The following is a 26,398-nucleotide window of genomic DNA, read 5'->3' as shown; positions in this document are numbered from 1 at the left end:
TGCTAAATAGCCACTTTCATGAGATCATTTGTGCATCTTGCCTTTTTTAAAACTCACAGTCCTTTGATGTTTTAATGTCCTTTTCTACTGGGACATCGCTAGTTTATGTCTTCCTTCCATCAAAATGATTGTTGTTGCACGTGTGAATTATCTGTACATAATTCAACTGTCCGCTCAGCCTAATCCAGTTCAGGCGCCAGTCCTCTAATCAGTAGGTCACATAGTTCAGTATATTTTGCAAGCCAGAGGCCCCCTTCAAGACACAGCAGTTTGCCCTGTTTCTCAAGACACACAGTTTCATTAACCCTTTGAGGTCCATTTATTAATTGCGCGTCAGGCACGGCAGGTATAATTAATTTTCACACGCGCCGTTAATTTTAGACGCGCTGTTTAAAAGTATTTTTTTCCACAGTCAAACGGGTTTAAATGGCCCTGCATATCAACAAAGCACTCACTAGGCATCTCCAGCCCCGCCCCACCCTTTCGTTTGCTATAGCGTTCACCTATGTAATAAATAAATAATAATAATAATAATAATAATAATAATAATAATAGTCGTACATACCGATCGATCATCTCCGGATCACTCGTTTTATCACCAAACTCCTCAATAATGCGATCCAAGTCATTATTTTATTACTATAACATCTCAAAAAAGCTCTGCAAATGTTCGTGTTTTCTGTGCGTGTTTTCTTTTTTTTTCTTTTTCGACTTGTCTCGGCTCCTTTCGCTCCCACTCGGCAACTGAATGGTTTTCTCGGCTTTTTCTGGAGAAAAAACGACTAGACACCCGTTTATTGCGTTGCTATAATGATGTCGGACCCAGTCCGACAAAGGACCTGTGAGGAATAATTGCAATGTCAGACCCAGTCCGACAATGGACCGCAAAGGGTTAATGAATCCAGTTACATTTCTAATACAGAACAGGTGGGTCTTGAGAGTTGATTTAAAGTGAGAGACGGTGGAAGCATCACGCACCAAAGCTGGGAGAGAGTTCCAAAAAGTCGAAGCCATGAAGCTAAACGAGCGTTCTCCAAGATCACACACTTTGCCTGGCTGCGGTTACCTCCTCATGCCTGTTGCCATGGTTGCAGTTTGTGTGAAGATGGCAACGGTTGCATACGTCACACATGATTCGCACTACAATAGGTTATCTATGAATCAGCCTTATCTTTGAATTAGCCTACTAAGGTCTTTGTTTAAAATTGTTTTTAAATTTGTCATTTTTCCTAAGATCTGCTAATAGTGAGCCTAATGCAAATGAACAGGTGGGCCTCAGGTAAAAAAGTTTGGGAACCTGATACAAAGTACTATTTTCCTGCAGAAATTAACACAAGTGGTATAAGGCAAGTTATACAAAGCTCCCTTATAAAACAAAAGTAAAAAGACTTCCTGTGTTATTTTCCTTTTTAAACCCTTTGCAGTCCATTTATTAAGTGCGCGTCAGGCACGTCAGGTCCAATTTATTTTCACACGCGCAGTTAATTTTAGACACGCTGTTTAAAAGTATTTTTTTTCCCCACAGTCAAACGGGTTTAAAAGGCCCTGCATATCAACAAAGCACTCACTAGGCATCTCCAGCCCCGCCCCACCCTTTCGTTCGCTATAGCTTTCACCTATGTAAGAAATAAATAATAATAACAATAGTCGTACATACCGATCAATCATCTCCTGATAACTCGTTTTATCACCAAACTCCTCAATAATGCGATCCAAGTCATTATTTTATTTCTATAACATCTCAAAAAAGCTCTGCAAATGTCTGTGATGTTCTCTGTGCGCTGATGCAGTATCAGCCAGCTTGTTTCCTTATGACCGCCCATATGGGATGCCAGGGGCAAGTATGACTATTCATGAGATACTCCCTTTTTTATTTATTTATTTTTTTCGACTTGTCTCGGCTCCTGTCGCTCCCACTCGGCCATTGAATGGTTTTCTCGGCTTTTTCCGGAGAAAAAACGACTAGAAACCAGTTTTTTGCGTTTTTTTGATGATGTCGGACAGGGTCCGACAATGGACCTGATAGGAATAATTGCAATGGTGGACCAGGTCCGACATAGGACCGCAAAGGGTTAAAGTTTCTCATTCTATGTCAGTTATGTACTTTTTGTAATCAATAAAAATAATTCAGCTGCTAAGTGGCGCATCCGGCAAAGGCACTCTGCGTGAAGTGCAGACACGCCCTATAGCTTGGAGGTCGTCGGTTCCGGTCCAGGCTATTCCACTGCCGACCCAGGAGGCGGCGACAATTAGCCGAGCAGCGCCCGGGTGGGGAGGGCTTAGGTCGGCCAGGGTGTCCTCGGCTCACCGTGCACCAGCGACCCCTGCGAGACTGCAAGCTGCCCAGAGCTGCGTGGTCCTCCAACGCTGTAGCTCTGAGGAAGCTGGATGGCGGGCCTGCAGAGTGAAAAGAAGCAGACGGCTGACGGCGCACGTTTTGGAGGACGCACATGTCTGTCTTCGTCTCTCCCGAGTCAGCGTGGGGGTGGCAGCAGTGAGCCGGGTTGAAATGTAAAAAAAAAAGAAGAAGAATTGGGCTTTCCAAATTGGAGAGAAAATGAGAAAAAATGATTGGCGATTCCAAACTTAAAAAAAATAAAAAAATAAATTTAAAAACAGATTTTTTTTTTTGTGAACAAAAACGAAAATCCCCGGGAGCATAGTGTCACCATAACCCATAGAAAGTATGAAGCTGAAATGGTTTATGAGATATTAGCAGTTGAAGTAACAGCCACATTGCAATGATAATTACATATAGGCCTAAGCACCCCTCACGGAACGCTTAATTATATATGAATTCGAAATCATAACACACTAGCCAAATTCATATGGTTTTACTTTTTGATCTTTTTAGTTTTCAATACTGTACTTTCACTTTGACTCGAGACAATACATACGTCTGTGCTTTGAGTGTATATCGTGTGTCCAAGTGTGATTCTCTCCCAGGATTCCAGGTACACAGCATAGTATCAGAGAGGCTTTTACCAGCCTGATGCACAATGCATGTCAGATTCTGAGGCTTTTCAGGGGGAACTGAAACAAGAAAATAATTAGAAATATTGTACCTATTAAGATTTGTAATTAAAAACAAGAAATCCTTAACAGACAACACATTTTTAATTCACATGGATTTCTGTACATCTCTACTATTTATTCCTCTTATCTTGAAGAGAAGAACGTGTGTGTGTGTGTGCGTGTGCTTGTGTTTCATATAAACATTGCTTGCAAACATGACTTGGAACACATAATTCGGCGTAGTTCACTTGAGAAAAGAAACAGGACTTAATGGTAGTTCATATCTGGATTTAAGTGTGCTTTCCGAGTCAGTCAGCAGAATCTTCTGTCATATGATCCAAATAAAAAAAGACAAAAATAAAAATAAAATATGCATACCACCAGCTACAGTACTTCACAAAAATTATGAAAAGCTAAACATCCATCATATAGCAGAAGGTATTTGCTAATATTACATTTATTAAAGTGTATACATTTTAGAATCAGATTTGTTTGCTGATACGATAGAGATAAATACTTACATCCTTTGTTTAAAAAAATTCCGTAGATATTGTGTTCCACTTGTCCATGTAACATGACATTACAAGTTAAGGGGCTGTTTAATTCATCGGTGATGTTGACAGTGATGCGGATAGCTGTATCGTTTATCTTTGTGTACTGCTCCTTTGGAACTTTGTGCTGTTGAAATTTCCAGTACATGTCGTCAGCATTAGCCACATGTTGACGAATACAGGACTCAAACAGAACACAGGTAGCCGTGAACTCGGTGTGAAGTTCCACTGCTGAAGGAACGGGTTCAATTACACCACACTGGAGATCAAGCCCACCTGCAAGACACAGTTTACTGGCGTTAATGTGTATTTAAAAAAATAAAAATACACTGACGGAATGGGAAAGAATACCTTCATTAAGCTTCAATCAATTATTACAAAACACTGATTGGTGAACGTGAATTGTACCTCAGAATATTTACAACACAATGCTACCAAAAACTATTCACATATTTACCCTAATGCCTTGTTTCTATATGCCACTAGGATGGAGCTGAATGTGATTCGACAGCAAATCAATTCAACATGATTTGAACTGGGATTCTGACAGTACGAGTCTGGAATATGGACGGAGAACATTCTCTCTGGCCGAGAACCTCTAATAGAGGAAACAACACTACAAGCGTCCACGTTCTTTCCTGTTGACAGCAACAGTGGCAGTTCATTGTAACAAGGTTTTGAATGCAAGTCTCTAACTTTAATACCATAAATTAAAAGAAAATATTACTGACATATAAATTTAGAAATATATATAAACCCACATAATCCCTACAGTTTAGATACACTGTGGTAATTAAACTGGGGTCAAATGAATAACCTATCTAGTGGGTGTTTTTTTTTTTTTAACATCAGGAAATACGTAGCTTATGACTTACCCATCACACACAACACATTGAGTTGAGCACAGAGGACCAGCACCAACAGGTTCTGAGAAACGTGCATCTTTCTTGATTTCTCTGGAGGAAAAAAATATATACAATTTAAAAATAAATGTAACATCATTTAAAAATTAAAATGACTGGAAAATCCAAAGTTATCCCTTTCCTGCTACATCATTTTAATATGTAAATGTTACTTTACATTAGAATGGCTTGACAAGACTTTAGGATGAATACCACACATTATAAAATGGCTGTATTCACTAGCTTGGCTTGGTTACAACATATACAATGTACAGCACAGGATGGGCGCTGCAAATTCATCACTCAACTGCAAGTTTACATACAAAAGCAGTTCTACAGAAAACCACAAGAAATGGTTGGTTGTGTTTTGCTGGTAAAAACGCCCTCAAGAAAACATATATATATAAAAATCATGTCATACAGGATTACATTTTAAACCAAAAAACCTGATACTAAGCATTTTATGGTGATGATGCATAAACCACAAGTGATTGAGAACATGCTGCCAGGACAGGTGTTATGTACAAAAGGAGAGCTGTGTAACTCACATGGTGAGCTTGAACTATATTACAGTTAGCGAGAATTCAAAACAGAATAGCATATTGTAGCAAAATGTAAAAAAAATCCCAAGACACAGAAAAACCCCAGAACAATGTGCCCGTGACCATAAGGATTTCGTTGTTGAAGACAGCAAAAGGAAAGAAGGTACAACTGAAGTGTGCAAGTACTGTCGAGTTACTATACATATTGTGACAGAAAAAAACAGCCCAGGCATTTTGGAAAGTAACCGAAAACAATAATTTCATATAGTATATAAAAAGCAAAAGCCCTGCAAAAAACTGACTTGCATAAAACTTGAATAGCTAAAAATAAGCACGGAAAATGAAATCAAAAAACGAAAAACAGAAACCCTAACTATAATGCACGTCTCAAGGGCTTTCCAATACAAAAAAAATGTTTGTATTTATTTGATGCAAGTGGCCGAGTGACCCCCTTGGTATCCACTTCTGCTGGAATGACCCTTGTGTTTCTCAGAGGAATGACCCACCAATCACAACTGCAGCAACTCCAGGTGTTAATAGAGTTAAAACACAAAAACTTTTAGAATTTTGCTGAAGCTTTTGAACCATTTTTAAAAATATCAATGCGGTCAAACAGATTCTACACTTGTATGCCTACAGTGTGAATAATTTTTTACATTTTTAGTCTGAAACATAAATGTTGCAAAAAAGTTTAAAACTCAGCAGCAACAACTTGTTATAAATAAACTGATGTAAAATAACAAAAAAAATTAGCAGATACATAGAAACTCTAATTTACATTTACATTTTTATTAGCAATGTATACCACGGCACAGCAGGGGGAGCAGTGTTCCATTTACTATCGCATAAGATTAAAGAAAGGAAACTGCTTCCTGTCACCATGGCCTTTCACTTGTGGGTTTCCAGATTTAGCTTTGTGCAGCTTTGTCTAATTATACAAATGTGTAATTGTAACAATTTAAACTTACGCAACTTATGGGTCCAAATCTGGGTTTACAGTAAAACTATGGAATGGCTTTCTGTCCAGCTGTAGAGTGTGACTTCAATAAAGGGTATCTGTTACTCATTTACAAAAAATGTCTGTTCTTACCAATGAGTATAAACTTATGTAATAAATTTCCAGTTTGTTTTTTTAAACCAACCATTTTGCATGTCAGCAGAAGAAAAAGTCAATATTTGAAATACAATAACACACCAGAAGTATATAATGTATAGTGTGTAAAAAAGGAGCTTTGAAGTTGATAAGACCCCTTTCCTGTAGAATCTTGATACATTACTTTTTAAAAGTTTTTTTTGTTTGTTTTTGGCTTCTCCCTGACTCTAAGACCTGTTCAATAACATGGTTTTGATGAAGAGCCAACCTGATATGCTGCTGTCTTTTTCTAGTGCTGTACTGGCAAGTACATTATGTGTTCACTCTAGGCTGTGCACTATTTTCAGCAGGGCTTTCCAGTATTGCACAACCCAGCAAATGCATTGCAGTCCTGTGTACCAAGCTCCATGTTATGAATAAACATTCTGTTCCACTTGCAGAATAATACAAAAAAACTCACCTGGTCAAGAACAGCATGAGCGAAATCTACATCAATCACCCTACCTACTGTGATAACAAGGAACACCTGAAAAAATAACAACACAGCATACACATTAGATCCAAACAGGGTTACAAGTTTGCATACAAACAAGAATGGTAAACAGGTCAAGTATAATATATTACTTTTAATGTCATCAAAATTACTTTTGACTTGACCCCATTAAACACACAGCAAATACAAATAAACAATAAGCACAGATGTTTAATTTACCACAGGAAGCAGTGTGGTCCAGTGGTTAAAGTCCAGGGCTTTTTAACCAGAAGGTCACCGGTTCAAATCCCACCTCTGTCTCTGTGTGACCTGAGCAAGTCACTTAACCTCCTTGTGCTTCCATCCTGTGGATGAGATGTTAAATCAGTGTCCTATTGTAAGTGACTCTGCATATAATGCACAGTTCACAGCCTACCACTGTAAAGCGCTTTGTGATGGTGGTCCACTATGAAAGGCGCTATATAAATACATTATTATTATTATTATTATTATTATTATTATTACCACACCCACATTATTTCTTCATGTATAATAAATGTGTACATTTCTGGTAGAATGTATTACTTTCCAAATGGTTGTTCCTGTTTTTATAATTGAGTTTGTACCTCTGGTTTGTATACAAACTATAATAATGTTCTAAATGCATTAGTCTTTAATGAAGTGGAATTACCTTGAAGCAAACCTCAGTCTAGTGCCCAGATAGCAATCTTCACCACAATTTATTCTTGAGGAATGCCTCAAAAGACAATTGTTAAAAAAACATCTAACCATGTGCTGGCTCTGTGGTGCGGATTACTGTTCACTGAAACCCAGTGACTGCCAACCACAGCATTAAAAGAAGAATTCATCAGCTACACTATACAGCACTTCTAATGCTAGACTTTATTTGTTCATTCTCCACTTTAACTAACGAAATCCAAGATAATAATAATATATTAATATATTAATAAAAATATCTGTTCTGATGAAAATGACTACAAAAAAAGAGAAAGGAATTAAGAGGATATAAAGAACAAATTATTGAGACAGAACCAAGAAATGTTGACAAACTCAACAGGAATGAACTACTTGATTATAAGAAAAGAGAAGAGAGGGTTAAGAGAGTACCATTCATAATACCATATTCTAAATTACTACCCAACATTTCAAAAATAGTTTGGAAGCATTTACGTATACTTCATAATTCAGAAAAAAATGAAAGCACCGATCGTAGCTTTTAGAAGGGATGCAAATTTGGCTGACATTTTAGTCCACAAGAGATCATAGATACATGAAGGGACATTGAATCATGTAAAAGCACGTGTAAAGTGTGCAGATATACTGGTAAAGATAAAAGTGAAATTGCAAATAAAGAAAATAAATATTCAGGTCTTAAAAAAATCCATCATGCAAGGATAGCAACTTTGTATACGGTATATTTTGCATAAAATGTAATAAATAAAATATGTAGGAGACAGGTACATCATATAAAAGAATACAGAACTACCTATCAAATATAAGAAATAGAAAAGTAAATGAACCAATAGTTCAGAACTTTACAAGGAACAGACACACCATAGATGACCTAAAGTTTGTGGCTTGTGATGATTCAGTACAGTCAGCCAATCAGCTTCCAGCTCTAGTGGGCTCTAATAGACAGTAGATGCCCGCTGGAACCTCTCAGCACCAACTGTGAATCAAATGTAAAATCAATCCGCTTGTATACTGGCTTTTTAAAAATTACATTCCTGCTTACAGCTAAACTTAATGGCTACTCAGTCAAAAAGCCAGTCTCACCAAAAAGGTACACAAAACACTGTGTGAGAGAAACAGCTGTTCAACTTCTATCTGACCTGGTCTGGAGACAAAAGAAATCTTATTTGTAACAGGACACCATAATGAAAGCTCAATTCGCAACTATTGGAAAGCAAATGTTCGCCAAAAACACAATTGGTCTACAATACTATCCTCGGCTGGATCCTCCAAACAAGACTCAAAACCAACCAATCAAGCAGTGAATCCTGTTCCTGTCACGAACGCACCAGCCAATCCACTCCCTGTCGGCTCAAATGATGCTCCAGTAACAAGCAGTTCAGACTCCACCGTACAGACTGTTCAGCAATTGCTCCTTTCCTTCTCAGACAATGTCCAGAGTATAAATAGGGGTTTAAAACCCTAACAAGTTAATACAAAATAAAAATCGATTTACTAAATAAATACAAATGTTTTTTTCTCTTTATATGTATGTCATCCTTGTTTTTTATTTAAAAAATGTTCGGGACTATTAAGAAAAGAAAAATAAACCTGTGCTTTTGAGGAGTTAAGTTATCTGACCTCTGTCTTGTGCTTATTTTTTTAACGATACCAGCAATTTCTCAATATCAAGTTTATACTTACCATTAGCCTAACCTTAGTTATACTGGAGCCACCTGTGATTAGTTTGGAAACTCCCATCTTAAGGAACAGCATTACAGTAAACTGGAGAAAACCAAAAGGCCCACGTAGTTTAGGTTTTAATTGTGAAGTCCAGCACCAAGAGACTGGTTCAAACAAATGGGTATGTTTTTTTCATTTATTTGTGCAAATATATTGGTAAATATAAGTGAAATCGCAAATAAAGAAAATCAATATTCAGTCTTCACTCCACCATTTGCTACACTCATTTAGGTAACTTTTGGTTGTCCAATTTTTCAAGAGGGATATTTGTGCAAACAAATGCCTCTGTCAGGTCAAAAGTTAATGTGTTTTGTGCTTCACGGTTTTTAGTGGACTATTGAAACACTGAAGTCATCGTTTTTTGTTTATTTGCAAGTAAATCAGTCGCATTACTGCTCTGGGTTTGCGCCTTTCTCTCTGTGAATAACGTTGCAGGACGTACAGAAGAGCTTACCTCCAGCACTATGTAAAACTCCAGCCTGGATACTGCTTTACGTGATCTGGTGCAGACACATTTTTAGCCTTTTTAGAGACATCCATTTTCTTGTTTACAGTGTGTAGTATTTTAAGACTGCATATAGTCACATGACATAAACACTGCACAACACCATGTACGTGGCGAATATTGTAAAAAATTGTGGTATTGGGTTAATTTCACAATTTCTGCGCAGCCCGTGGTTTACGCAGGGCCTTAATTATAGGGCTGCCACCACAGATCATGGAGGGGCTACAAGGCAAATGGCGTCCATATAGTGTCAACCCAGCTCAATTTGTGGACCAAATTCAGCACAGGTTTGGCCATGCAGCACCAAAGAAGCCATTCTTTACTGGCATTTAGTACATGTACAGAAGTTTAGTTTGTCTGAATCTGCTCTATTGCCATAATACTTCATAAATGAGGTAAACCGCGCACATTTTTTTTTTAATTTACTTGTCAAATAACTTGCCTCTACCAACATTTATACACTATTTACAGGAAAGAAAAAAAATGCCATAACTATCAGCCCAGCTGCATTTGTGATGCTTCAATCAACTTCCTGTTATGGTTTCCTGTTTGATTCAATCCAAAAGTACAATCTACATTACAAATTGATAGTCTTGCCCCAAGGCGTTTTTGGGGGTTTGATCATATGTTCCATTATGTGCAATGTCATTTCATTCAGGTATTATTTTACCTGGTGGTTTTTACTTTCATTGTCGATGCAGATTAATTTCGAAACCTGTTAACGGTCTCTTTGCAACTGTCTTTTTAGATCAGACATTGAGCTCAGTCTGTCAACCTGCAGCCTCTCTGTTGTTTGCTACCGTTACCAGTGTTAATGAAGGGGCTACAGGCTGTTGGGATAAGTCAGATGCAAGTATGTCAGGCATTTTAAAAGTTGTTATGAAACACGTATCAATGGCGGTATTGTTTCAACTACCAAAGCTCAGCTTTTATTGAAGTTGCAGTTACACTGAAATCAAATTTTAATTACAGAACAATGAAAAATATTATAAAATGTAAGTACTATGCATTTTATTATTAATATGGCTGTAAGTGAACTTTAAAAAGCATACATTTCAAATAAACTAAACTTCAAATCTGCATGTACCATTCTGACCACAACAGTAAGGCGTCCTCCAATACGTGTGAAATGTAGGCTCTTCAGTATGTGTAATAAGCCGTTCCCACAGATGTGTGACTAACACAATAAATCAGAAATCTGTAACTCTTAACATAAAAAAATAATACAAAAATACCCAGAGAAGGGGAATACAGTAGTGTAGAAGCTCATAAAGAGGGCACCCAATTCTCAATTACGGTTATTTTGTCTATATGCAGTTTAGTCTCATCAATAGACAACAGAGGAAGACCTAATACAACCACAGTTCTGAGGAAAAAACAAATAAAAAAGTGTACAGCGAGTACAGAAAATACAAGCACTGTATCAGTGTCAACAAAGTTTTTTTTTAAAGATATTATAAAATCAAGTGACTTCTCACATGGGAGTTTGTCTAATAATGTAAAATGTAAATGGAAAGCAGCAAACAATCCAGGATACACTTCCCAAGCCTTAAGTGTAATCAACCAAAAGCCAGAAATCATGTCTATACAGCCTGTGTAAGCCCTCTGACATGAGCTCAAATCTGAGAACCAAGCGACTGGAGCGCATTCATGCAAGCTGTATCTTACAGCAATGGTCTGTTCCGAAAACACTGTCATACAGAGGGATGGCCAATTCATGACCGACAGTTCAATTCACAATAACGCTGAATAACTTCTTAAGCCCAGCAATGTACAAGCAAAGTACAATGACATTTAAGTGGCCAGCTCTAAGATAAGCCTACATGAGCCCAACCAATCAGAATTCAAATGCATCATTCATGACTTGGCACTGAGACAATAAATGGCCTAAACTGCTGTGGATCCAAATACCCAGGACCAGGGATGAAAATTCCCACTGCATAATACAGCAGTTTCACCCATTCCAGGATTTAATACAAGATTGATTAGCCACAGTGTACAGGTAACAACTTCCTCAGGTGTGACTTATTAAACCAGGATTGGCTCAAACTGCTATGCAATCGGAGGTTGTTTCCATCCCCACCTATGACTTACAGAGGTGCGTTAACGCAAAATGTATCCATTGGACGGAATAATACTTTGTCTTGCGTTCACGGGACGCACATAATGGGAAAGGGACGCAGACATGCATATTCGTGGTAATTATTACACTGCAGCAAAATTATCGTAATATACTTGCTTGTTTTAAAAAAACTGTTCTGCAATATAACAGGCATGATTATGGTACACTCCAGTCCTGTAGGTGGCAGCAGTAAGACTCATATTTGGCTTACGCAGCAATATTAAGGATATTTACTTTTCAACCCTGTCCACACTACATAGCTGATCTCGAGAACCGTACTCAAAAACATTTTAATTAACCCAGCTCAAAGCGTCCACACTAAAGTACCGTTTCATGTTTAGTCGGGCATGACGCGTAAACATACTATTAAGAACATAAGAAAGTTTACAAACGAGAGGAGGCCATTCGGCCCATCTTGCTCGTTTGGTTGTTAGTAGCTGATTGATCCCACTCGTCAAGCAGCTTTTTGAAGGATCCCAGGGTGTCAGCTTTAACAACATTACTGGGGAGTTGGTTCCAGACCCTCACAATTCTTTGTGTAAAAAAGTGCCTTCTATTTTCTGTTCTGAATGCCCCTTTATCTAATCTCCATTTGTGACCCCTGGTCCCAAATTACTATTAAAATAGTTCAGTTACAGTTCCCAGCAGCGCAATTAACAGTGGAAATTAATATGGTAGTATCCCACCATAAACTGTATTTTATTGTAAAATAATGTGTTATGCCCCATATTAACAGAAGTCCATATTGTTAAGAAATAAGAAGTATTTTGGACACACACACACACACACACACACACACACAAGTAGGGCTTGAAGTTTGGGGGTTTTATTTTTAATCAGGTGACGACCCTTTAAACAAATTCAGCTGATTCTGTTTCATAATTAAACTCTGAAAAAGCTGTTAATTACAAAACAATCTTTGCTTTTCCCTTCATATCTTGCCTGAGTCTAATTCTGGTTCCTTTAATTTTACTTCAAACAGAGCTGACAAATTACGTGAATTGTTCATCCCCGATCCTACTTTTAACTCGCATTTCATTTTTGCATGTGCGTTTCAGGAACGCATGAACAGAAAAGCTAGCGTGACCTCTGGACTTGCCTCTAAATCGCAACCCTTTTTCCCCTAAGAGTGATTCATAAAGGGTGCTTTTTACAGTACATGCACATCACTAAATACCACACACATATAGTGCGAAGAGACACTAGAGTCTAGACGTTCGAGTGGGTTAATTCTGCTAAGAAATAAATAATAATAAATAATAATAATACCTACTGTAGCTAATGATAATAAACTGCCGTTTACCCCCCATTTATTTAATTCTGCCTTTACAAAGTACCAGTGACACTAGACAGATCATTATCAAGACAATAAAGGGGTCATTTGAAGCCATCTTTTAAGAATAAAAATGTACACTGTTTTTAATACAAATCTCAAAGAATTAAATATCAGTCCGAAAATTAGTCAAACCACACAGAACCGCATGCTGTAAAAAATAGGACATTACTGTAGTTCTTTAGAATATACTTGCAAATGTATGATCCCCTAAAATGAAAATAGAAATCTTTGTTCATTTCAGCCTAATTGTAAAAAAAAAAATCAGTGACCTAAATGGTGATGTGATGTTTTGTATTTGTGTGGCATTTAAAAAAATAAAAAAATAAATAAATAAATAAAGGAAGAAAGAAGAAAGAAAGAAGCAGCAAATCTTCTAGATCTGCATCAAACCTTCATTATTTCACTCACAAACTACACAAGCAGTGATGCCACACATACACACACTAACAGAGGTTGTACAGGACAATGCACAGTTATTTAAATGCATTTTAATGTTAAACTAATAAAAACAAAAACTATTTGGATCAAGAAAAATGTTAATTCCATAGCTTACATAATGTTGATCTTTCATCTAGGTACTGTACAGCAAAGAAATGCACCAGATACACACTTCACTGCATTAGTAGAACAGTTAAAGCAAATGGTCTTCCTGTTATCTTCACACCTGGGACATGTTTACCTGCCGTCAGAATCTGTGGCTAACCTCTAAATTCTAACTAACATGTGTGAGGAAAACATAGACAAGTACTGTACTGAAGTATTCATGGTGCAGTACTGTTTGCTTGTTCATGATGCTACCACTGTAGCTCTTTGAATTTACAGCCTTTGGGTGTGTATGCTACTGACGTACAGTACTTGTTCACTTTAAGTCTATATTTTCCTCACACCTGTTAACTTAGAATTCAGAGGTTCAGTGGCCACAGATTCAGATGTTCAGAAATATAAACATAGTTTATTTGATGAGGTTTAAGAACCAAATCATTTGCTATCTTAGTATGTACAATTATCAAAATTAACATTGTTCTCTTAGAGCAGATTATCACCATTATTCACTGAACATATACAGTGCCTTGCATAAGTATTCACCCCCCTTGGACTTTTCCACATTTTGTAGTGTTACAACCTGGAATTAAAATGAATTTAATTAGGATTTTTTGCCACTGATCTACACAAAATAGTCCATAATGTCGAAGTGGGGAAAAAAATCTACATATTTTTCACAATTATTTACAAATAAAAAACTGAAAAGTCTTGATTGCATAAGTATTCACCCCCTTTGCTGTGACATCCCTAAATAAGCTCTGGTGCAACCAATTGCCTTCAGAAGTCACATAATTAGTTGAATGGAGTCCACATGTGTGCAATTAAAGTGTCACATGATCTCAGATTAAATACACCTGTTTCTGGAAGGCCCCAGAGTTTGTTAGAGAGCATATCTAAACAAACAGCATCATGAAGACCAAGGAGCTATCAAAACAAGTCCAGGATAAAGTTCTGGAGAAGCACCAATCAGGGTTGGGTTATAAAAAAATATCCCAAACTTTGAACATCCCCCGGAGCACCGTTAAATCCATTATTAAAACATGGAAAGAATATGGCACAACCGCGACTCTGCCTAGATAAGGCCGTCCACCAAAACTCAGTGACCAGGTAAGGAGGGCATTAGTCAGAGAAGCAACCAAGAGGCCAATGGTAACTCTGAAGGAGCTGGAGAGATCCACAGCTGAGATGGGAGACACCATATAACCCGGACGCTCCACAAAGCTGGGCTTTATGGAAGAGTGGCGAGAAGAAAGCCATTGCTGAGAAAAACCCATATCAAATCCTGTTTGGATTTTGCCAAAAGGCATGTGGGAGACACAGCAAACATGTGGAAAAAGGTTCTCTGGTCTGATGAGACCAAAATTGAACTTTTTGGCCTTAGCGCAAAACCCTATGTGTGGCGCAAAGCCAACACTGCTCATCACCCTGAGAACACCATCCCCACGGTGAAGTATGGTGGTGGCAGCATCATGTTATGGGGATGCTTTTCATCGTCAGGGACTGGGAAATTGGTTAGGATTGAGGGCAAGACGGATGGAGCCAAATATAGGGAAATTCTAAAGGAAAACCTGTTTCAGTCTGCAAGAGACCTGGTACTGGGGCAGAGGTTCACCTTCCAGCAGGACAATGACCCTAAACACACAGCCAAATCTACACTGGAGTGGTTTAAAAACAAGAACCTGAATGTCTTAGAATGGCCCAGTCAAAACCCAGACCTCAATCCGATTGAGAATCTGTGGCAAGACTTGCTGTTCACCAACCGGTCCCCATCCAACTTGACAGAGCTTGAGCAATTTTGCCAAGAAGAATGGGCAAAAATTGCAGGATCCAGATGTGCAAAGCTGGTAGAGACTTACCCAAAAAGACTCACAGCTGTAATTGCTGCCAAAGGTGCTTCTACCAAGTATTGACTCAGGGGGGTGAATATTTATGCAACCAACAAATGTCTTTTTTTTGTTTAATTAACTTTTGTGTCACAATAAAAAAATATTTTGCACCTTCAAAGTGTTAAGTATGTTGTGTAAATCAAATGGTAAAAATCCCAATTAAATCAATTTTAATTCCAGGTTGTAACACTACAAAATGTGGAAAAGTCCAAGGGGGGTGAATACTTACGCAAGGCACTGTACATCCATGTGTAAATAAGCAGTGTAGTATTCACATACTGTACTGTACCTAAGGAGTTTTTTGGTTTTATGCTGGCTATAAAGATTCCACTAATGAAGTGTCTATGTGGTTTGGTTACATACTGTACTGTGGTTTTGTACAAAAAAAACTATATCAACGAACCGCAGGAAAGCGTACAAAGTTTCAAGAAAAGAAAGCTACCAGTCCAAATCTCGTAAGTAATTTCTCATCAGCACTACCGTTTCCACTTTCCTAGTGTAGTTAGTGTAAAATATGTTTCAAACCAACTGGTTGTAATTAAACATGTCTTCTTCTGCAAACAGGGCATTTTGTCCCATTGAGGTCCCTGGAATTAAACAGTGACAGGTCTAAACACAGACACTACTGTATTCCTTTGAATTTAAGATGCGCTTTAAAAACCATTTTTTGCTTCTCAAAAATAGCCTGCGTCTTAAATTCAAGTACAATATAGTGATGCATGTATTAAAAGCATCAACAAAAGACGTGACTATCCAGGTACACAAACAGCAACGGGACTGACTGCCGAGAAAAGACAAACCAAGCTTCCTGAGGAATTCCAAGAGAAATGTTTACAATTTCAGCATTTCTGACAAACAGTACCAGCTTGGACAGACCTCCATATTTTTCGACGTGCCAAGCAATACCACAGTTCAATGCTGTTGTGGTTGCTGGGTTACATGTTGCCTGATGCCGTTTGAGTGTTGTGTCGTGCTTGCTGTTGCCGGGATGTGTGATGCAGTAAGTGAGTGGTGGTATGTGTACGACAGAGACGCCATCTTAAGTATTATACAGTACTGTGGCAATGTGCCCCGCCCCTGTGTGCACTTGTGTTTTATGTTGTATGTTGCGTGTCTTAATGTTGGTGTATTGTAGTTGGTACACCAACTACAATATGAGCACGAGTGTTTAAAATGTATAACTGTATTTAGGCACAGGGATTGCATTTCACTTCACATGCATTTAAAGTATTTAATATGTGAGCATGGGGTTGCACATAATTAGTTCACGTGCTGGGATTCAAGTGAATAATTAATTACTAATTGAATCCCGGCACAACAGTATATATAGATGCACAAAGCACTCACTCAGGGTTGCGTGTTCGGTGAGTGGAGAATGGGTTGTGAAGGAGAAAAGGTAAACTGATATACTAAAAGAATAATTGTTATTTATTTATTCTTACTCACCGTGTTTGTTTGTCTGTTAGTCCACTGTTTGTTTAAGTGTTAGTCTGTTTTGTTTGTCTATTTATTTTGGCTTAAAGTGCCGTGTCCTGTGTTTTGTTCAACCTTTTATTTATTTGTTTATTAAAACACTGAGCGCTGCCGCGTCTCAGATTCACTGCAAGTACTGCCAGTCTGTGTGTGATTCTTTCTGGCCTGACGTCATCCCTGCAGCTAGCCTGTCACAAGTATGCAGCACAATAAACGAGATCCGTGGTTAATCTACAACACTGTTTCGTGTCAGTTTTGTACGATACAAGAGCGTAATTTTATGTTTTATTTTCCCCTCAAAACTGAGGGTGGTAAATTTGAAGGAATACAGCATTTAAAAGCAGTAAAACTGATTCCCTTCAACATCAATGTCATGGTTGCTGACACATTTACCCAGCGGTCCTACAGTACCCGAGCAAATACAAAGTCACTACTGGTACTTGAAATGGTCTCCAAAATATGAAAATGTGGTAAAGGCAGCTTTGTAACATTACTGCTACAAAAGGGAAAAATGGATGATGACAGAAAAGCCCTATGTGTAAATCAATGGGGCATGGTGAAGCCCTGCTGATAAATGTATTGTTTGGGATTATGTAGAACGGGTGAATGTATTATTTTGGGGTGTATTTAAAATAATGGTTTGTTGGGATGTACTGTTATGATTTAAAATGTATTGATGTGGGTTTATTTAAAACAAAATACAACATTTTGTTATGGTTTGGCACCATGGATGGGGTTAAAGACCATTGTTTGGCAGCAGAATGTGGCCGTCTTTTTTTTTTTAAATGAATAAAGACATGGGGGTAGCTGGAGATGGACAAATTCTGCCTGCATTTAGAAGAATGGTGCTTTACCCCACCCACGCTGCTAAACAATAACACAATGTGTTCTTTTTTTTTTTTTAAACCCACAACAATACATTTTAAATCATAACAATATCTCGCCATAAACCATTATTTTAAATACACCCCAAAATAATACAGTCACCAGTTCTACATAATCCCAAACAATACATGTATCAGCAGGGCTTTGCCCATTGCCCTGCCACAGTGTCAGATATGAGTGCACTACAGATTATGGTAACTGAAGTAGCATGCAAAACCATTTGCAAAGTGCATACACAAAAGGGGCAACATCAAAGGCACAGAATTTGAGGACATTTTTTCCAAGAGTCATTCAACAATGCAGCTGTCAGCTGTGCTGAGTGTTGTTCAAAGAGGTGCTCCTCTACTACCACAACCCAACAGAGTGGGGTGCTGTCTGGAGGGGTATGTTCTGCTACCGTACTCAGCATTTTGTGATAAAAATGAGAAATGTGTAATATGTACTGTATGAATATGTTTCCACAATATTCCTTGAAATAGGCATATTCTTCCCCTAGGGCTGGTAGGCTATTTCTTTGCAATGCTGCTAGAGTTAATGTTGTGCATTGTATCTAAGCTAATGATTTCATTACTATTAAGTGTTGATTCTGCACAGAGATTGGACTTCTGTAACTGTGGGCATGTTCTTACACATTTGGACTGCTCTTACCTACCATACAATTTTATTCATGTTAGCAATAAGAAAAAATACATAATCTAAGAAAAGTTTACAAAATCAGGTGCAGATCTTGCTTGACTGAATTGCCATTTCCTTCACAAATGTATATGTTGCGGTTTACGAAATGCCCTGTGCAACAACTTCTCTAAAATGAGTTTCTGTATTACATAAAACTTCCATGCAAAAAAAAAAAATCTAATTATTTGTTTCTGAATTAGCAAGGACAGCAAAAATTGTAATTGTGTACAGCAGGTCTACAGAGAAAAACTGACAATAATAATGTGTTCTTTTTTTTCTGAAGTTTTTGCATATTGATGTTTCCGTGTATTTCAGGCATTCTGTGATGTAATTTTGTGCTTGCGAAAACAGCAACAATATACATGAAATAAAGGCTTCCCATTAAATCAGCCTCTACTGCATGGGGACAATGATCTGATGCTGTTTTGATAAAGCACTGTGTGTGCCACCCTCAGCCTGTCAGCTGGGTGACAAGTGCTTACTAGACCCCTTATTGTCAATGACTTGCATCAATTTTTTTGTTGGACAGCCCTTAAAACAAATTTCAAAACGATAACGTTATTTTTGTAGGTCTGTGACGAGCAACTTTTAGACACGTTATCACTAGGGGTCTACTTAAATCGCGGTATTTATGTATTTTTCGCAGGTAGGTTATGGAATAAAATTAGGATTTCGTGGTCCTGTTTAAATATTAAATAAACCTAAGCAGACAATATTTCAGAGTCTTATAACAGCCTAAAAATAGTGGTGCTTCTTTACTAAAACAGAGTGCTGTCATTTGTTAAAGGCAAGCATGCAACATCCCCCAGCAGTTGCTGCCGACATTCTCTGTCTGGTGTGGAGTCTTGCCCATACTGAGACTGCATGTTCTACATCCACTGAGTTGGTTGGAAGTGTAAGGCAAAGTTATACAGATGTGGAAAATTGATTAGAAACAGTCACAAAACTTGGTTAACCAAAGGTATCTGGTTTGTTGTCATGTTATTTGTACCATTCAATAATTTATTTTATTAGTATCGAGTCAAAACAAAGAAAACATGCCTATTCAGGTATAAAATGCTAACTGCGTTTAAAAAGTAAGCAGCAGATTGTTTGAAGCGAGGTGGCTGTGCTTGATCATACCTGTAGTACTGATTTAACTTGGCTGCAACCGACAAGATTACTTTTAGTCTGCGCTGACTTTACAGTTTGTTTTCTGAAAGCTGTTTGCTTTACGTTCTGTTCAGCAGCCTCTGTAGTAGTTTAATGTGTGATTCTGAAGCTAAATAGCGATCGATCGTATTTTCTCTAAAGAAATATACTTTTTTTTGCTTTGTCGTCCATTTCTGGTATTTCACCTCCAATGTTGAAAACCTAAATCAAAACAACGCAGCACTGACTTTGTCGCACCCTCTACTATACAGTACAGGTCACAGAAAAGCCAGTACAGATGCACTGATAGGGTGATTAAAACATCGTTGTCATGTGAACAGTAAACAAGAACGTTAACAGCTTTAGAGTATTTTTTTGTAAATGTTATTTGTCTAAGGACTTTATTATTATTTTTTTGCTAAGTACAATGCACACAGGACGGCGAAGGAATAAATAAAAGCCTATCTACAGAAGGAAGATACGTAATTTGCGTCGCGCAGTAGTTCATTTAAACACGTTTTTTCCCACTCCGTACTTGTCCGGTATGCATTGGCCCCTAAAGAGGTGAATTTTGCGGTAACCCCTCAATTTGCCGATTTTGGCGAAATCGCAATTTAGGTAGACCGCCAGCGGCATGGGTTGCACCACTCTCTTCTTTTGCATGCATACACCCCTAATCTGATGTATCAAACCACAAATTGTATAAATATAGATGTGCCAGTGGCCTGTTATGGGTCTGTCACGTCCAGTGTGTATCAGCTGTGGGGTGGCTGCCGTTATTGTACAAATGAAGCGACTTGACAAGAAGTCATTCTACTTCTTAAACACCACAACTGCCTGCTGCCTCTCTCCCGGTGCCAGGTGGGCCTTTAGGAGACGCAGGCTAGACCAGTGGCTCAAAAAACAAACGGTTTTGTGGCCGCACAGCATGGTTTCATTATGGCAAGCCAAAATAAGGTACATAAAACAAAGCATCTGGAAGAATCACAAGCCAAGATCACACCAACAGCAATTAAATGGGCTCAATTATAAAAGCATATCAATTATAAAACCTTACCAACAGAACCGGAAAATCATTTACAAGCTGGCGTTTGCTGGGGCTGCACAAAATCATCTTAATGGCCTCATTTGAGAAACACTAGAATAGACTGTCCCGCAACACAACTGTTTTATTCATATCAAACAAATCCATTTAAATAGCCATTGATTCAGGAGCAGTCACTTTATACGTAATCAGGGATACTCTGAAACCCAGGACATGCAAAGATATATATATATATATATATATATATATATATATATATATATATATATATATATATACACACACACTATTTTACTGTTCAAAAATCACACAAACACACTGCAATCATAAATCGCAGTATCGTAGCCAATAATGTATCACCGAACTACAATATTTAAAAAAACAAAGCCAGTGTGGATGAGTGTAGTTCTGTAGTACTGTGCAATGAAATAGTTAAAGACGTGGACTGGAATGGCAGTCATTGGAAACACGCACACTACACTTACAGAAATGTGTGTTCCACACTGACATACGGTGCTCTTATTTGTTTATATTGTTAAAATTAAAATATGAACTGCCCACTCACACCCTTTACCTGCCTGAACAGGTGTGCATGTAGGGTTTATACTATGCAGGCATGCACTGGAACCCTCTTTAGAACAAGTTATACGGTATCATAATCTCGGGGAATGTGGGGTCTGTTTGTCTGTCTGTATGTGACACAAATTGTTTCATGTATCTAGAATCCATTTTCAAATTGTGATGAAACTGCCCACAGACACATTTTTAATTAACAACTGTATATTAATCTGGGAATATAGAGACTGTGTATGTGCGTGAGTGTGTATATTTAAATCTATACAACACATTATCACAGTTGTTTTGTGTGTGTGTGTGTGTGTGTGTGTGTGTGTTTGTTTTTTTTGTTTATCGTGAATGCGGTATTTGTAAGTTATCTACATACAAGATATCTTATTCTCTAAATCCTTACAGTACAGTATATTTGTACATTCTAGCGTAATATAGTGTTCCTGTAACATAACTACAATGTACTCTGATTTGTGTTGCATATGTGTATGCGTTTATATGATTATATATTTTATAGTATGTTTTGCGATACTTCATAAAATAAAAACGTGCAGCCTCCGAAGTGGACGTACACATCATTATTTCAGTGACACACTGCACCACAATTTCCATCTATTCGAAGACATTTTTTGTTAAATGTTTATGATTTTTAAAAAATAAATGTTAAAATAAAATAACCTTTAAAAAAAAAAAAAAAAAAAAAAAATCCCGTCGCTCCTGTAGGCTCCGGTAGGCTAAAAGTGAATTAAAACACCAACTGCAACAATACGCGATAAATAATATGATCGATTACAAAATCCAAACAGTACACGTTTAAATATGTTATTAACTTGAGGTTATTCAAAAACAAATTACAAAACAAAACATATCAGCCTTACACACAGCATAACATGTCTAAGTTTTTGCGCTGGTCTGGTGGTGGCATGGTCTGTGCTACGTACATTGTACAGTACTGAAAATGAAGACTGCTAACTTACCAATTCGTTCTATGTTCTTCAAATTCAATTAACCAAATAAACTATTCCTGATAAAAAAAAATAACACCTTGTATTTAACTACATTCTATACTTAAATAAATAAACGACGGAAAAACATTGACTTTTCTAAACAAGCTCACCAGCAATTATGGGCGTCTGCCTATCATGCGCAAGAATGTCGCGCATTGTATTGTAAATCCGTCCTAAAAAACATTCTTCGGAATCTGATTCGTTAGTGATGCAGTCAATCAAGCTCGTTCCGTCACAAGTCTACGCGAAATTTCCCGTTATTCTCCGCCCCGTTTATTTATTTTATTTATTTATTTAAAATACATTGAGCCAACAACAGGAGTGACAGAGACAGACACGTTTTGACCTTGTTTCTAGTGCTGTTCCTAGAATGCAACAATCAACTATGAACACTGTTCTAGTGTGTTTCTAAACAAACAAACAAACAAAAAAACGCTAGGTGTATGTTTTTGAGTATTGTATAGGTGACAGTAACACAGGGTAGAGAGGTTCCCTGTGGAAATAGAAGCCCATCTATTATTCTATATATCACAACTCTGGTATTATGCCCTTTTTTTTTTAGAATGGCTCAGGATGCAAATATAGCCTTCATCCAGAGAGAGAGAGAGAGAGAGAGAGAGAGAGAGAGAGAGAGAGAGAGAGAGAGAGAGAGAGAGAGAGAGAGAGAGAGAGAGAGAGAGAGAGAGAGAGAGAGAGAGAGAGAGAGAGAGAGAGAGAGAGAGAGAGAGAGAGAGAGAGAGAGAGAGAGAGAGAGAGAGAGAGAGTTAACCTAAAACCAAGGCACTGAAGTACCCTGCAGCAACAGGTCAAAGGTAAAGACAGACTTTCCCAAAACACATTTTTGCTACCACCTATCAAATTAAGGAGATAGTGGTTTTCATTTTAACTTATTATTTTTTTGTAAGTTACATATTAAAGTTAGTATAGATATGCCTGTCGGTGTCATCTTCTGCTTCGGATTGCCAATGACATTTATCAGTATAATATTGAATTTCACCCCACTTAAAATCTCTTTTGAGAAGATCAGTGCCTATACATGTACTGTACGTTGCTGTCCGGTATTGCTGTATGTTTTGACATACAGACAGAACACTGCAATGTGTATGTTTACAGTTTTCTTATGCTGTAGATGTAAAAATAGGCATACAGTCTGTGTTTCATCAAAATGTGTTCCAAGTTGTATTACTTACTTTGCCAGGTTAATGATCATATAACATGGCTTGCATACTAAAGAGCCGCTTCACTACGCACCACTACATTCTAAATTCCATGACAAACTGACATTTTATTTGTTATTAGTTACAAAACCACAGCCAAAGATGAGTGACATTCCACATATTTCCTTTAATATATTTGAGGATGAAACTCCACATAACTGGTGCAACATCAACTTTCTGAGTGAAGACAGCAGTCCATCTGATCGAGATTTTTCAACACGGCTGATATATATTTGTTTTGTCCCATATTTATGTAAAGAAAATACGATGTATTTTCACATGGGAGCTGTATCAGGAACAGGGCACAGAAAGTTAACTCAGATGGGGTTAGGTCAGGATGCTGCCACTTGATTTATTCCATTGTAATCAGAGGAGAAGGATGTCTTCTTGAGCAATACTTACAATCTAAAATGTTCCAGTTCCTGTCAATCGCTGCAGTTTTCTTTGTGTCGCCTGTACTAACTAGCAGGAAAAAGGATGGGTGGTCCTTAAAACAAGCCCTTGCAATCCCTGTAATACTGGCAGGCTTCTTGCAGTAAGTGTGCTGACTTTTAAGTTTACACAAACATACTGTGTTAAGCAGAAAGTTCCTCAGCTCTATTCAAAACACGATACATGTAAAAGTAAAAAAAAAAAAAAGTGATTTTATATTTTATACAGCTAAAAAGTAAATGCTGTGCTCAGACAAAAGTATTTTTCCCTATCAAAACTACATTTTCATAATAAAAAAAGCTGATGAAAATAGTATATACAAAGTATGTGTCTCACAAAGACTTGTCTCGCATGGATGATTGAAACACAGCAATAAAAACGAGCCTGAAGACTTGTCTGAAAAAATTGACTTACTGTTTAGCATCAGCTGATACTTAAAAAAAGAACAAAAATAAATACATATTCATACCCATATTAATATAACTAGGCATACTAACTAAAAAAAAACATCAGTAAGCAGTGTTTACTTTTTGCACACAATGGTTTTATATTAATGATATCAAGTTATAGAGCACCCTGTCATTTTGAAGGAGTGATTTAGATATTATCTGTTGGATGACTACAGGAGAGAAATTGCATTTTGACAAAGATAATAAGATGTGTTAGGGTTAAGGGCCTAATAACAAAGGGTACTAACCACCTTTATAACAATCACGCCTCATGGTTGATTTCACTATGATGTGTATTTACAACAAAGTTTATAGATATGTTTTCAATCAATCAATCTTTATTTTATATAGCGCCTTTCATAGTGGACCACTATCACAAAGCGCTTTACAAGATGCAGTAACAACAAGAACATCCATAATACATTAAATACAGTGGAAAATGCATAATACATGAAATAGTACATTAAATACAGTGGAAAATGCATAATACATGAATTAGTAGCAGACAGAAGGCTTAAAAAGCATGGAAAGCAAGAGAGAACAGGTGGGTCTTGAGAGTTGATTTAAAGTGAGCGACGGTGGGAGCATCACACACCAAAGCTGGGAGAGAGTTCCAGAGTCTGAGCCATGAAGCTAAACGAGCGTTCTCCAAGTGTGGTGCACTTTTGCTTGGGGATAACAAGCAGGCCAGAGTCGGAGGACCTCAGCTTGCGGGCAGGTACATAGAGGGTCAGCAGGTTGAGGAGGCACTCGGGACCTGTGCTTGTAGGTGAGCAGGAAAGTTTTAGTGGTTCCAGGAACTAATCAACTACTGCGGGGAGTGCAGGGTGGAATTCATTACTTTTTTAATCTTGCTCCTGCTGCATTGACCTTGTGGAATAGGGAGGAAAATCAACTGGCCTTAAATCACCTTGTTGCGCTTCAGCGACTCAGGCATCCATCGAGTCCAGGCAGAGCTGTACCTGACTGGGCCCTTACCTTCATGTTTCACTAGCTTGACCTGTTGCTTTAGGTTTGACAGTTGAAAATAGGCAATTGGCTTGATCATGGGAATGGAGGTTGTCTGGTGATCTGCTGGCCTCCTGATCTGTAAATGGGGTGCAAACGGGATGCGACGCGAATTGGGTAGAAAAAATAAATGGTCATAAGAGACTAATTCAATAAATAATGTGTGTTTCATATGTGTATGTCTTTTCCACAAACACCAACTCAAACTTTTAACTGTATTCTTGTTTATATCTGCGGGGCTAATTACGTTTGTTTAATAATTAATTTAAACAATTAATTAATTTGAAGAATTACAATAGTTCAAATTCATGTGCGTTAATCAACTTGAATGAAAACTATATGACCATTACCATATACATCACCAACTAAACACAGACAATCTATTAGTTATCTGTTAAATAATCTGAATATTCATTCACGTTAATTAAGACCTCATCATAATCATTTTATTTAAATGTTAGCCTTTTGATGGAATTCGGGGGCGGGGGGGCCAGGAACCCTTAATTGCTGCTTATCATTACCAAGCTCCTATTTAAACCCTTATCACGCACACCTTCCCTGTCTAGTGTTTTTTGTTTTTAAAACATTCAGACTGCAATAGGAATCTACCTTTTCAACCTGCTTCTTCCTTTTGTTTAAACAAAGGCATAGGAAAAAGAGATAAAGGCATCAATATTCCTGCCAGCAGCGATCGCCTGTCCCTTTTCAACTCTTACTGCGAAGCTATATCCGCAGAGCCAGTCTTTCCTCCCCGCTTGCAAGCAACATTAAGCGGCCATACCCTACCTGCTTCGCCTATCACCCATGACTTCTCTGATTTTCATCACATTTAGCCACTCTTGTTTCCAGAGCTGGTCTTTCACCTCAATTCTATACATTCATTTGTTTAGGATAGGAGCAGCCGGCGCTAACATCAATCTCCACCTAATCAAGAGTATGGGGTGCTGGACTTCATCAGCAGTAGATACATACATTCGCCCATCTCCCACCGACATTGCCACAGCCCATCAGAAAATAGTTAGCATGCCCGGAGTAGGGGCTACCTGACCGCCGGGGCTACCAGAGGTTTTTCCCCTATTTAAAAGGGGTTGGTTTCCTCTCCACTG

The 26,398-nt window shown here is 37.8% G+C and overlaps 1 protein-coding gene across 2 annotated transcripts in view; it reads right to left on the bottom strand.

Moving 5' to 3' along the window:
- The window catches only part of LOC117408764 (interleukin-6 receptor subunit beta-like), a 34,579-nt gene extending 12,229 nt beyond the window's left edge, over positions 1-22,350 (bottom strand). The window contains exons 1-7 of one of the 2 annotated variants that reach the window (XM_059012770.1): positions 22,297-22,350; positions 22,157-22,203; positions 6,816-6,940; positions 6,564-6,629; positions 4,442-4,522; positions 3,537-3,842; positions 2,898-3,033 (exon numbers count right to left, since the gene is read on the bottom strand). In XM_059012770.1, coding sequence (XP_058868753.1) covers positions 2,898-3,033; positions 3,537-3,842; positions 4,442-4,508 — 509 coding nt within the window. In that variant the 5' untranslated portion in view covers positions 4,509-4,522; positions 6,564-6,629; positions 6,816-6,940; positions 22,157-22,203; positions 22,297-22,350. The remainder of the gene's footprint in view (positions 1-2,897; positions 3,034-3,536; positions 3,843-4,441; positions 4,523-6,563; positions 6,630-6,815; positions 6,941-22,156; positions 22,204-22,296) is intronic. The other variant, XM_059012772.1, reaches the window with a different exon arrangement.
- Between the last annotated feature and the right edge of the window lie 4,048 nt (positions 22,351-26,398).

This window comes from Acipenser ruthenus, chromosome 1 (genome assembly GCF_902713425.1).
Source record: "Acipenser ruthenus chromosome 1, fAciRut3.2 maternal haplotype, whole genome shotgun sequence".
Taxonomy (NCBI): domain Eukaryota; kingdom Metazoa; phylum Chordata; class Actinopteri; order Acipenseriformes; family Acipenseridae; genus Acipenser; species Acipenser ruthenus.
The sequence above is the reverse complement of the archived record's forward strand: the minus strand, read 5'-3'. Positions and strand labels throughout refer to the sequence as shown.